This window comes from Scyliorhinus torazame, chromosome 17 (assembly GCF_047496885.1).
Source record: "Scyliorhinus torazame isolate Kashiwa2021f chromosome 17, sScyTor2.1, whole genome shotgun sequence".
NCBI classification, from domain to species: domain Eukaryota; kingdom Metazoa; phylum Chordata; class Chondrichthyes; order Carcharhiniformes; family Scyliorhinidae; genus Scyliorhinus; species Scyliorhinus torazame.
In genome coordinates, this window is record NC_092723.1 from 53,465,638 (window position 1) to 53,478,522 (window position 12,885).

Below are 12,885 nucleotides of genomic sequence, written 5' to 3' on the forward strand. Positions count from 1 at the left end.
GTGACGGATTTCGGAGGCACGGAGGGTGCGGAAAAAGAATGCCTCGGGCCTGCCTGCCTGGTTGTGGTTGACGGCAAGGGCGACGTCCGATGCGTCGCTTTCTACTTGGAAAGGAAGTGTTTCGTCTACAGCGTGCCTCTGCCGTCAGGGGGAAATGAGTGGACTGTATGAGTGGGCGGGCCTTGTCCGCATAGTTTGCGGCCCACTGAGCGTAATACGAGAAGAACCCCACGCAGCGTTTGTGGGCCTTGGGGCAGTGGGGGAGGGGAAGCTCCATGAGGGGGCGCATACGGTTGGGATCGGGCCCCAGAACTCTGTTCTGGACCACGTTCCTGAGCATGGCTAAGCGGTTTGTGCGGAACACACACTTCTCCTTGTTGTACGTGCGGTTGAGGGGAGTGGCGGTGCAGAGAAATTTAGCGAGGTTGGCGTCGTGGTCCTGCTGATCATGGCCGCAGATGGTGACATTGTCTAGGGACGGAAACATGGCCCGCATAACATACCGGTCGACCATTCGGTCCATCTCCCTTTGGAAGACCGAAACCCCATTGGTGACGCCGAAGGGGACCCTAAGGAAGTGATATAGGCGGCCGTCTGTCTCGAAGGCTGTGTATAGATGGTCCGATTTACAGATGGGGAACTGGTGGTAGGCGGATTTCAGGTCCACCATTGAGAAGACCCGGTACTGTGCAATCTGGTTAACCATGTCAGATATGCGTGGGAGAGGGTACGCGTCGAGCTGCTTGTACCTGTTGATGGTCTGGCTGTCGTCCACGACCATTCGATTTTTCTCCCCAGACTTAACCACTACCACTTGAGCTCTCCAGGGGCTGTTGCTGGCCTCGATGACTCCCGCCTGAAGCAACCGCTGGACCTCGGACCTGATGAAGGCCTTAACCTGGGTGCTGTACCATCTGCTCCTGGTGGCGACGGTTTGCAATCTGGAGTTAGATTGGCAAAGAGGGAAGGAGGATCGACCTTTAGGGTCGCGAGGCCGCACACAGTGAGGGGTGGTAAGGGTTCGCCGAATTTAAGGGTCAGATTCTGGAGGTTACACTAAAAATCCAGGCCAAGGATAAGTGCAGTGCAGAGGTTAGGGAGGACGTAGAGGCGAAAACCGTGGAACTCTACGCCTTGGACTGTGAGCGTGACCGTGCAGTACCCCCGGATCGCTACGCGATGGGATCTGGAGGCCAGGGAGGACTTTGATTGGTAGGGTGTACCTTAAGGGAGCAGCGCCTTACCGTGTTTGGATGTGCAAAGCTCTCGGTGCTCTCGGAGTCCAGTAGGCAGGAGGTCACGTGGCCGTGGACTTTCACGCTGGTGGATGCGTTGGTCAGAATGTGGGGTCAGGACTGTTCAATTACCATGGATGCAAGTCGTGGTTGATCGTCGGGTAGTGAGGTGGCCACTGCATCGGGGTCCTGAAACGCCGTTGGTCTCAATGTGCTGCGGGGTGGACAAGATGGCGGTGCCTGGAGGTCCTGGGGGTCACAAAATGGCGGCGCCCATGGAACGCACGTTGCGGGGGTGGAGCAAGATGGCGGCGCCCATGAAACGCACGTGTTGTGCGGGGGAGAAGATGGCGGCGGCCATTGCTCGCACATGGCCTGGGAAGGAGGGGAGGATAGCGGCGCCCATTGTCCGTGACCGGGGGGGGGGGGGGGTGTAGGGTGGGGGCGACCGCTGCCGCTGATCGGGCCTGGTGCGGGGGAGAAGATGGCGGCACCCATTGCTCGCACATGGCCTGGGGAGGAGGGGAGGATAGCGGCGCCCATTGTCCGCGACCGGGGGGTGGGGACGGGGGTGGACCGCTGCCGCTGAGCGGACCTGGCACACTGCTACATAGTGGCCCTTCTTCCCGCAGGCCTTACAAAGGGCAGCGCGGGCCAGGCAACGTTGGCGGGGGTGTCTGTTGGCCGCAAAAATAGCATCGGGGCCCCCTGGAGATCAACAGCTGGCACGTAGCGCAGGTGTACTGGGTGGGTAGCGCTGCCTGTGGGGCCTATGAAGCGTAGGAAGAGTGGGCCGCGCTGTTGGGGGCGTAGGACTGTCCATTGCGCAGGGCGACCGTCATGGAAAACGCTAGTGTTTTAATCTCTGCAAGGTCGCGCATGGCCCCTTCTAGGAGCCGCTGCCTGATAACATGGAACCCAATCCCAGTTACAAAAGCGTCCCTCATAAGGAGATCTGAGTGCTCCTTAGCTGGAACGTCCTGGCAGTCACAGTCCCAAACTAGTGGGATCAGGGCCCTCCAGAAGTCCTCGATTGACTCACCAGGTAGTTGAGTACGCGTTGCGAGCGCGTGTCTGGCGAAGAGCGTGTTCTGCTCATAACTCTCTTTGAGTCGTGTCACAGCATCAGCGTAATTGGGCGCATCCTGGATCAGCGGGAAGATTTTAGAGTTGAGTCTGGAGTACAAGATTTGAATCTTCTGAGCCTCTGGAACAGGGGTCGGCGCCGCGTTGATATACGCTTCAAAACAAGCTAGCCAGTGCTGAAAGTACTTTCTGGCGTTGCTTGCGTGTGGATACAGCTGCAGTCGATCTGATTTAATCTGGAGGTCCATCTTCTGAATCAGATACTAATAAATTGAGGCACGATCAATTTGGCTGGAGATGAAGTTGAATTCAAACTGAGGTGTTATTCGTATCTGAAGTGTGGCCTCCTACAGCAGCTGACAAAATGGCTGCGAGCTGAAGGCCACTCATATTTATAACCCGACTCCTGGGCGGAGCTAGCATGCAGGGGCCCAGGTGAACCTGTAGTGCAGCTTCTACCATATAGCCCTTAATATAGGAACACAGTGGTTTACCACAATACTCTGATTCATGCAGCCAGAATCTTGTTTTTAAGTTAAATATTCAGTAGAAAGGTGTTACATCCTTGACTACCTAAGGATTTACAAGCATATATGGTTATGTGTTAAGGTGAACCCTGGACATTGCTCTGAGAACTTATTATCTCTTGGTTATTGGTTGTTCTGGGAAATGGAGAGTTTCTATTGAGACTGGAGGCCACGAGGGAAGTAGTCCCACTTGTTTGTTTCAGATGTATTCAAAAATGACCTGATTTAGCTGGAGTGAATTGACATAATACTTTAAAAATAAAGTTTACAAATAAAGTTGTCTTATGTGATATGTCAGTCAGACCTCAGTATTGCCAAATCTACTCTACTGCTGTAAAATGGCACAATTGTAATTTGGGAATATATCAAAACTTACGTTTCCCTTCTACTACCTTCATGCATGATAAACAGAATTTTGAATGAGAGTGACAATTGACAAAGTCCTCCACTTGCTGTAAAAAAGGAATGGGATAATACATCTCCATTCCTTCAATGCCGCTGACTCAAAATCCTGGAACTGCTTCCCTTATAACACTGCATGTGTATCAACAGCACGTGGACTGCAGCGGTTCAAGAAGACAACTCTCCACCACCTTCTCAAGGGTAATTAGGGATGGACAATAAATTCAGGCCGAACCAGCGATGTCCACATTCTGCAAATGAATTTTTAAAAATTATAATCTGCTTTGATTTTCATTCCCTAGAGTATGTTTGATCATGTGCTGGAGTGTGTGTCTGGATGTTTTTTTTTCCCTGACAATCTGGTAGTTTCTAATGAGATTACCATTTTGTTAATTGAATTTAAACTCCCCCAGCTGCTGTGGTGGGAATTGAACTCCTGTCTACTGAACATTAGTCTGGGCCTTTGGATTACTAGTCCAGTAACATTACCACTACGCTACTCTATTGTATAACCTCACATAACCTCACAAAATGTGTTGTGTATTTGCATGATCATTTCTGCATAAGCATTGACATTTCTTGACCTGGCCTTGTGTTTCTAAGAGAGGAGTTAGGAAGTTGCGTGAATATATTTTGTGTTGCTTTTTGAAAACAAACTTCCTCTAAGGTAATAGTGATAGATGAGGGCATATGGAAGTTTTATTGAATGTCTTGTTGCATTCAACACTGTTCTTCAATGCTCCTTTTATCTCTGCGATAAACCAACAGTGGTGAAGCATAACATCTACAGCAAGCTATAGTATTTGCTGCATTCTTACATACAAACACCCTGCAGCTGTTTTTCGGGAAGCTACCCCCATTACTTGCATTGTAAAAACAGCGTCAATTCTGCTTCTAAATGCACTATATCTATCAGAAGCTTGTCCAACTGATATTGCTTGATGAAACTTTTTCCGCCTATTGCTTTGCAGAGCTTAAAATTGGTGCCATGTTATATCCCCCACTGGATGACCCGATTGATCTTCCCGTGGCGCTCATGGAATACAAGCTCCCCCGCTAAGGGGCGGAGGCCCAACAGCGGGGCTTCTTAATATCCACAGATAAAAGTCGGCCGGGAAGGGAACCAATATCTTCGGATGGTCCCGGCTGGGACTAATTGTACTCCCAGCGCTTTATGGCTTTCTTTTGCTCAGGAATAAAGTAATCGCTTTCAAAACCTTTTTCGGGACTCCCTCATGATCACAATATGCCTAGAATTAAATTATTATGAAGTGATGATTGCTTAACAAGGTGGCCAGTTATTCTTGGCTCACACTAATCGGTCTTGTATTTTCTTTTACTTTAATATGTAGAAAGTCCAGGTGTGCGTCACAGTCTTGGACTACGACAAGATCGGCAAGAACGATGCCATCGGCAAGATCTTTGTTGGCAGTAACGCCAGTGGTACAGAGCTTCGACACTGGTCAGACATGCTGGCAAATCCCAGGCGGCCTATTGCACAGTGGCATTCCCTAAAACCAGAGGAAGAGGTCGATCTAGCGCTTGGCCTCAAGAAGTGAAGTCATTCCCACCATCCCACAAACTCCTCATTGATCAGATGCTATCAATACCTCAGTTATGCGCCATTCTCCATTTAACCCTTTGGGGGTCACTGCAACGTCTTTGCACCATGACAAATATATATGCAAATTTGATGTGTTTTATATATTTTTTTCATTTTTTACAATTACAAAAAAAAGAGTTACAAAATTTGTGTTTTGTACTTTGGAACCTCGATATTCAAACCCTATAATTTTACGCAATCTTGTAAGATAAATTATTGATGGAATATTTATGTTTGAAAGGTGCAAGAAAATCCAGTACTCAAAGGGTTAAGACATGATTAATTTTGGTACACATTAACCACCATAGTTCTGAACTAATAAATAAGCCATCTGAGCCTCGAAGTTGTATTCCAAATTTTCCCTAAATGCTCACTTACTTTCTGCAGTTTTAGCTCTATTATGAAACTCGTGTTGATAATGCATGATGATAATTTACTGTAAATAGCAGCATGTTCAATGCAAACTCTTGTGTAGGTGTTAGGTTGTCCATGGTTTACAATCACATGCATCTGCTGTATATTTTTATGATGATGCTTCTATTTTACATAATGTGAATGGACTAGAACAGGCTAAAGTGAAAAGCCATTCACATGATTCACAACCGGAGACTGGTAGAGCATTGACATCACATCATGATACTAAAGTGAAGCCTTGATGCCCTACCAAATCGTGAAAGCTGCCATTCCATACAGATGTTAAGATGCAGCTCACTCCTCACTAAGTGATGCTGCAAAAGCCTTTTTTTAATATTATGGGTTGGCTGAATGTTTTTTTGTCTCAAAATAAGATCATGCATTCAGGCAGAAGCCGCAAAGGAGATAATCCCTTACATGCCAAGTTCCCAGAAAATATTTTAACAGCCCTGTAAGGCCCTGTACTGCACTTTTAGAAATACCTGTCTGGAAACATAAATTATGCACCGAGACACAAACCACCATGCTATGGGTACATAGTGATCTTTTAGAGACTGGAAATCTCATAACACTGTAGGCTTCCACCTTTTGTTAATGGCTGTCCAAGTAAGCTTCGCTTTCATGGAGGAGATATTTCTCAAATAGCTAATCCCTTACAGGCACCTATAATACAGACCACATCTACTCAATTCAAATAGAAATTCACTCACTCTGATTAGGACTGCACTGACCATGACTTTCAGCAATTATTTGCAGTTGAATGCGGTTTGTTCTAAAACAAAACAGAAATTGCCTACCTTGTTTTACCCGCACAGAAACCAGAGAACTATTCAGAAAACCAATTTCACTGCAACAGGGCCCTCGTTCACCTACAATAGAAAAAAGATTTTATACTTAAGGGTTCAAGTCAGATTCAGATGAGTTTGGTGGGGCAACATGGAATTTGGGAGAAGGAAATTCTACATGCTATATGAAATCAGAGATGGAAGACTGTAATGTATAGTTTGAATGACAATTATTTGCCTCATTTTAACAATGAAATCTCATAATTTATTATTGACACATAGGTTGAGATGAATAGAATAGAGTAAGAGTGCCCCACCACCCTCTCCTCCTCCTGATAGGCGATGTTACACTTTTCCAGTCTGCTGCTGCTAATCACTGTGCGAGTGTGTGTGGGTGTGAGTGTGCGTGTGGGTGAGTTTTCATATACACACTGTTAGGACAGGAACAATTGCTGAACACCATGTAATGCTAACATCAGCTCGAGAAGAATAAAATGCACTGATGTCTTTAAGATCACAAAATGACTGAAGAAGCTAATGTGCATTGCAATTTTGATAGTCAAAATTGATGGTCTGTTTGTACAGTAACAAATCTCACTAATGAAACTGACTAGGACTGAATTTTTGATGGATTATTATAATATTACCTTTCGCTTTAAAAAGATTGCAATCATTAAAGTTTTACTGTACAGAGACACATTAATATTAATGTGCTTAAGCTTTTTTTGCTATTAGTCACATTGGCTTGGCTGCTTGATATTAAGCTGATGTTGAGTGAGGTGTACTTCATCCTGTTTTTACAAAATGAGAAAAGTAAATGTGTATGACACCCCTCACTGTGATACTCTTGTTACAGAAGGAACGATCTTTGTTCCAGCATGAGTGGTGTTGCTGTCCCCTAGCACTGAGTACAATTCACAATCCCTCTCCTGCGCACTTCCCCCTCAACTCCTGCTGTGCCACTACAATGTGCACTTGAATTCTCATTTGAATGTCTGCACACTGAGGTGCTTAGAGGGGAGGAATATTCTTACAAATGAGTTCTGTAAATATTTCCATCAAAAACTTTGCCAAACAAATGAGTAAATGAGCGAGAACATTTGAGTCGGTCATCAGAAACTAAAATACCCCATTTAACTGGTATAGAAGCTTTGTTGTTCAAACTTTCTCCTGCAGTGAGAGATACGGGCACATTCTCAGGCATCCTGAATGAAGCAGACAAAAAAACTGAATTGTCTGAGTATCTGTATGCGTACTGAAGCCGCTAAAAACGAGGGACTTTTGCACATATTTCTAAAGAAGTCAATGGGGCAAATTCAATGGTTTTGAAAACTGGCAATGATCACTCCACATATTTGTTAAGTGTCATAAATGCCTGAATAACAGTAATTTTGATGTGATGGGACTCAATTTCATTCCTCCGGAACTACTTTGCGGACAACAGCATAGAGTACCACTCGGGCACTTTCATGTCAATTCCTGCAAATGTGTATTTTAAAATGCGCACAGAAAATGCATTCATTCAAAATAGGTGGGCGCCGCGGTGGCGCAGTGGTTAGCACCGCTGCCTACATGACTGGGTACCCAGGTTCGATCCCAGCCCTGGGTCACTGTCCGTGCGGAGTTTTCACATTCACCCGTGTTTGCGTGGGTTTCACCCCCACAACCCAAAGATGTGCAGGTTAGGTGGATTGGCCGCGCTAAATTGCCCCTTAATTGGAAAAAGAAATAATTGGGTACTCTAAATTTATATTTAAAAAAAGAAAATTATTTACCATGTAGGGGAGATTACATGTAATTTTTTGAATTTGGTTGAGATATTTTCTTGTCATGCAGATATTTTCAAAACTAGAAAAAATGGGTTAATAGTGCCATAGAAACATGTAATGGTCCTTGTTGGGCGTATAAAGGATAATCATGTTGAAGAACGAAATATGATGCTGTTGGTTTGCAGGGCTTTTCTTCGCTGGGTGCAATTTTGCAATTCGCTTCCTTATTGAAGGTACCAGAGCCAACATTTTTGCTTGACCATGTCACCTCCTAAAGCTGCCATGACATCAAGTAATGACTACACTGAGATTTGGGTCAACTTGAAAATTGAACAGTGAAGAATTGAAGGCATAAACATTGCTCGTGAGTCATCCAGTAAAACTCAGAGTCCTGGTTTGCTGTTTCTAAGAGATAGTTAATAAGCAGGTTCACCTGTTGGTTGTTCTAGCCTGTTTCATACACATATTCATGAATTAATTCACGCTAGAAGAAATTACTTGTAGTTTTTTTAAGCCAACCTCGTCAAGTTGGCGTGGCTTCTTATTCTTGTCACAGAGATATTAGCACTACTGTTGGCCGGCACCTTTTTTTTAAAAAGTGCAATTATACTATTTCCACATCTTAAAGGGTTGCTTTAAATTCTTCAATGAGAACATCAGTTTTAAGAATACAAGGCAATACTTATTGTTACAGATACAAAATATCATTGGCTAACAGTTCAGTTTTTATTGGTCTTTTGTATCTGACACACAAGGATATAGACTATTTTTATAGTTTAATTTTTGTTATCTTTAACATAGAGCCCATAGACACAAACAGTAAGCGACAATGCCCTACCACTTATACACTTATTATAAACCTGATTATACAGAAACAGGGTGTGCAGTTGGATACGGTTTGCTACATTAAAGATTTATTTGCCCCATTAATGTCGTGTGACATGATTCCACAAATTTGATGAGTAGCAGTCTTCTGGAACAACACAGTGAACCTCCTTGGGGGGGGGGGGGGGGAGGAATCCCAGGGAAATGGATTATAAATGACTGACTCCTTGGACTCCAACTTGGGAGAATATGTTATCATTTCTGCTGTCGCCAACAGATTTGAAAAACAAAATCAATATGTCATCACTGACTGGTAAAGACATAACATGACCAAGTGGTCCAATACTCCTAACATGTATCTGTCTAGCAGCCACTCTTGCCGGTTAAAATGGATCTCTATTAGATATGAAAGCCAAACACCCTCATAGGAATTTAACTGTTATCTTTAGATGAACTAATGGTGTGCACTTACCTCTTGTTGCTGAACAAAATCTATTGCACTTTCTGCAGATATATCGATACAGATTTTTAAATTTTGTTTACTTGGAATGACCCAAAGCACCCATTTGATGTTGTTGAACAATTATCTGCTGTTACCCTTTGGTGAGGTTGAAATCAGATATAAGGTATAGAGAGAATAATGTAAAATTGAGTCTAATATAGATTTCAATTAAGATTGAATAAATTAGCAATATATAATTTAGATACTCATATAATTGATATTGTATATCAGCAAAACAAGTACACTTACAAATAGAAGGCAAACTTGTTATGTAACTGATGCTCAAAAGCATTGAGATGCAACCACTAATTACTTAAACTTTTACTATACTTGCCATCACGGGTCTTTTGTCACTTCCACTTAGCAAACTTAACCCAAAATTCAGTTGGTGTTTTTTGCCTTACCAATTATTTCATACATATTGCTCACAAATTATGCTGTAGAAAAATAGACTTGGGTTGGGGAGGTGGTTTTAGAGACAATTGTGCTTCAATTCTGGATGTAGAAATTCCTTCTATAGTGAAGCTCTCTCTGACATCACATCCATCACTTTGTCTAAATTTCATTTGATTTTTCCCTTAACATTTTCTTCACTCTGGTGACAATTCATTCCCTTTATAAATAATCACATCTTTATAATTCTGTTTTACCTGAAAATAATTTGAACATTGCTGTTTAGTTATTGTTCCAAACGCTTAACAATCCAAAAAATTATTTATCTCCTTAAGTTTGACTTGGCTTCCCTCCAGTTTTTCCCCTTATTTAGGTCACACATGCAGATGCGCCTGAAAATAGCTTCGCCTCCAGGGAAGCTACCAAGGACTTTTAGACCTTCTTCCAACAAAAAGATTCCAGTGTTATTTTCCACATGTAAATAAGCAATGGGAACGTGAAGAGTCAGATATACTAAATTAGATCTTTAGATGCCATTCACTTAATGAAGCCTTCTGAAAACTAAATTGGAAAGTGTGAAGCAGTGGACTATACTGAGAGGTAGAGTATCAGCATGAATAGCTTGTGTCTAACCTGTAATAACTTATTCCAGGTGAGTGCCCTAACAAATGGAATCAAATGATCTGCATGCAGTCCATTCTTACGTGTCTCCACCTCTGGGAATCGCACTAATAAATTAAATAATGTAAAAACATAAAAGAGGCTGTGTAAGTCAGTGAAATTTGTTAAAATCGGAAGGATTCCATAATACTTTAAACTATGAAGACGAAAAGTGTTTTTTCTCAATGTCAAACAAATTGCCCGCTGGAAAATCAAATTTGACGCACAGTCAGGTCATCAACAAATAAATTTAAGTTATGCATTGAGTTCTGCCAATGTAAAGTTGATCTCGGAACAGCTATCATTGAGCAGAATAGTTATTTCTTACTATTTTGAAAACAATAGTCAGTTGCTAGATACAGCAATCCAAAACCACTTGTCATTTGTGTATAAATATGTATGTTAAGCTGCCTGTCTGTGCAATATACAATTTGTGAGTCAATGTGTCATAAATAAGTGTATTTTCTTTCACACCACTTGCTTGTTCTGTCTGGAAAATGCAGCTGTACTGTCCTTCGTTTTGATGAAATTTTGTACATTTTGTTTCTACTTTGTGTGAAAAGTTTGTTGTGTAGTTTGAAATCACATAAGGGAATGTAAAGCAGAGTCCATTAAATACATCTCATATCTCACTGTACAAAGTGTTGCCTGTTTGCTGACCTGGAAGCTATGACAGCCATTAACAGAAATAGAAATATCCGCCACTACTTAACCTCCCAGTAACCTGCTCTTCAACTGCCACCCTTCCAATCTTGGGGGTTCGGACTGATGCTGTTGGTAAAGTTCAATAGACATATTCTGGTACTTCACCAATAGGCTATTTTCCGCCAGGGATCCAAGGTGGTTAATGTTCTGCATTATTTGGTGCGGTGGAGATGGCATCACATCTAAACCATTCCTATTCACATCCATGGTGTGTGTATTTCTGAATACAGAAACACATGCATATGGACACTCAAGGACACACATAGGCACATACTTATACATACATTTAAATATTTACGTGCAGATATTTGCCTTCCTTTTCCAGTAGAGGTCACTGGATAGCGGCCTATAGTAGAATTCTGCTTGACTTTAACCTCCTTGGACCAATTGCAACATCACTTTCAGCAATGCAAAAAACTGCAGATGCTGGGAATCTGAAATGAAAATGCTGAAAATACTCTGCAGGTCAGTCACAGAATCAGAAAAGGCCCTACAAAACACCATAGATCAAGTAACCTCTTGAAGTTGAAAATATGGATTAAGTTTGAACATTAAAAAGACAAAAACAATTGGAGTTACAAGAAATACATTAAGAGAATCTAAGGTGAAATTTGAAGTGGATGGTGTCACAATTCACCAGAACAATTGGATACGTTTGTCTCTTTTAGACAAATGATAACAGAAGATGCGACGTAAAAGTTAGAAGAAGAATTGATAGCACAAAATAATTTAGTGAAGGTGAAGAGTGTGTTAACAACAAAAACATTTCAAGTTTGTAACAAGGACAAAAAAGCTCACAAGATGTTACATTCTGTCCACTTTCCTATATGAATCAGAAACCTGAACAATAATTGAAGATCTGTGAAAGCAAATAGAGACCTTTGAAATGGGGTGCTAAGACCAATGCTGAATATTCCATAGACCAATGAAGAGGGGCTTGAAATTGTGAAAACTAAAAACTCTAAAAAGTGACATCCCTGAGAGAAGAAAACATCAATATTGCAGCCATTTGATTGGAGCTGAAAAGCTACAGAGATCTCTGCAGGAGGATGACGTGGAGAGCAGCAGGAAGAGGGGTCTTCCTTGGCATGTCACAGAGAGGTTGAAGGTGAGCTACTGTAGATTTGTCAGGATGGCACAAGACAGACAAGCGTGACTTACCAAGATAGCAGATCGCCAGGAGTAGCAGCAGCAGGTCACATTTTTGATCAGCCTGCGTCATTTTTTGCCATATTCAGCATCAGGTTAGGTGGATTGGCCATGCTAAAATTCCCTTAGTGTCCAAAACGGTTAGGTGGGGTTACTGGATTACAGGGATAGGGTAGAGGTTTGGGCTTATGTAGGATGTTCTTTCCAAGGGCTATTGCAGATTTGATGGGCCGAATGGCCCCCTTCTGCACTGTAAATTCTATGATCTTCCCCTGCAGTTTTCTGAAGGAACCATTCCATAATATCCTGGTCTACTCTTCAATCAACACCAACACCTCCTCCTCTTCCCATAGCACTTTCCCAGGCAAACATAGAAAATGCAATTACCTCCTCCCTTCCCACCATCCAGAACTAATACCCATCCTAGGTAAATTTAATTGTGCTCCAGTAAATTTAGTTGTATTCACTGCTCACGGTGCCATTTTATCTACACTGGGAAGATCCAACACAATTTGGATGAGCACCTACAGATCAGAACACTTCTATTCAGTATGTATGCCTGTTCACCTGTCATTTTAAATCACTATCTTGCTTCCACTCTGTCCTTGGCCTCCTATACTGTTTTAATGAAGCTTAACGCAAGCTCGAGGGACAGCACATCATCCTAACTAGGCACTTCACCAGCTTCTGGACTAAACAATGAGTTCAATTGTTTCAGACCTTAGACTTGCTTAAAAACTGTTATATCTCTTAACTTTTACCAGTTGTGATGAAAGCTCATTGGCCTGAAGTGCTAATTGTGTTACTCTCCCCACAGATGCTGCTGCCTG

General features: G+C 42.7%; 1 protein-coding gene across 7 annotated transcripts in view; it reads left to right on the top strand.

Annotated features, from left to right (window-relative positions):
* Window positions 1–10,842, top strand: part of LOC140393874 (synaptotagmin-B) — an 882,906-nt gene extending 872,064 nt beyond the window's left edge. For all 7 annotated transcript variants that reach the window (XM_072480435.1, XM_072480439.1, XM_072480434.1 and 4 more), the window contains one exon: window positions 4,603–10,842. In XM_072480435.1, the coding sequence (XP_072336536.1) occupies window positions 4,603–4,809 (207 nt within the window). In that variant the 3' untranslated portion in view covers window positions 4,810–10,842. The remainder of the gene's footprint in view (window positions 1–4,602) is intronic.
* The last annotated feature ends 2,043 nt before the right edge of the window (window positions 10,843–12,885 follow it).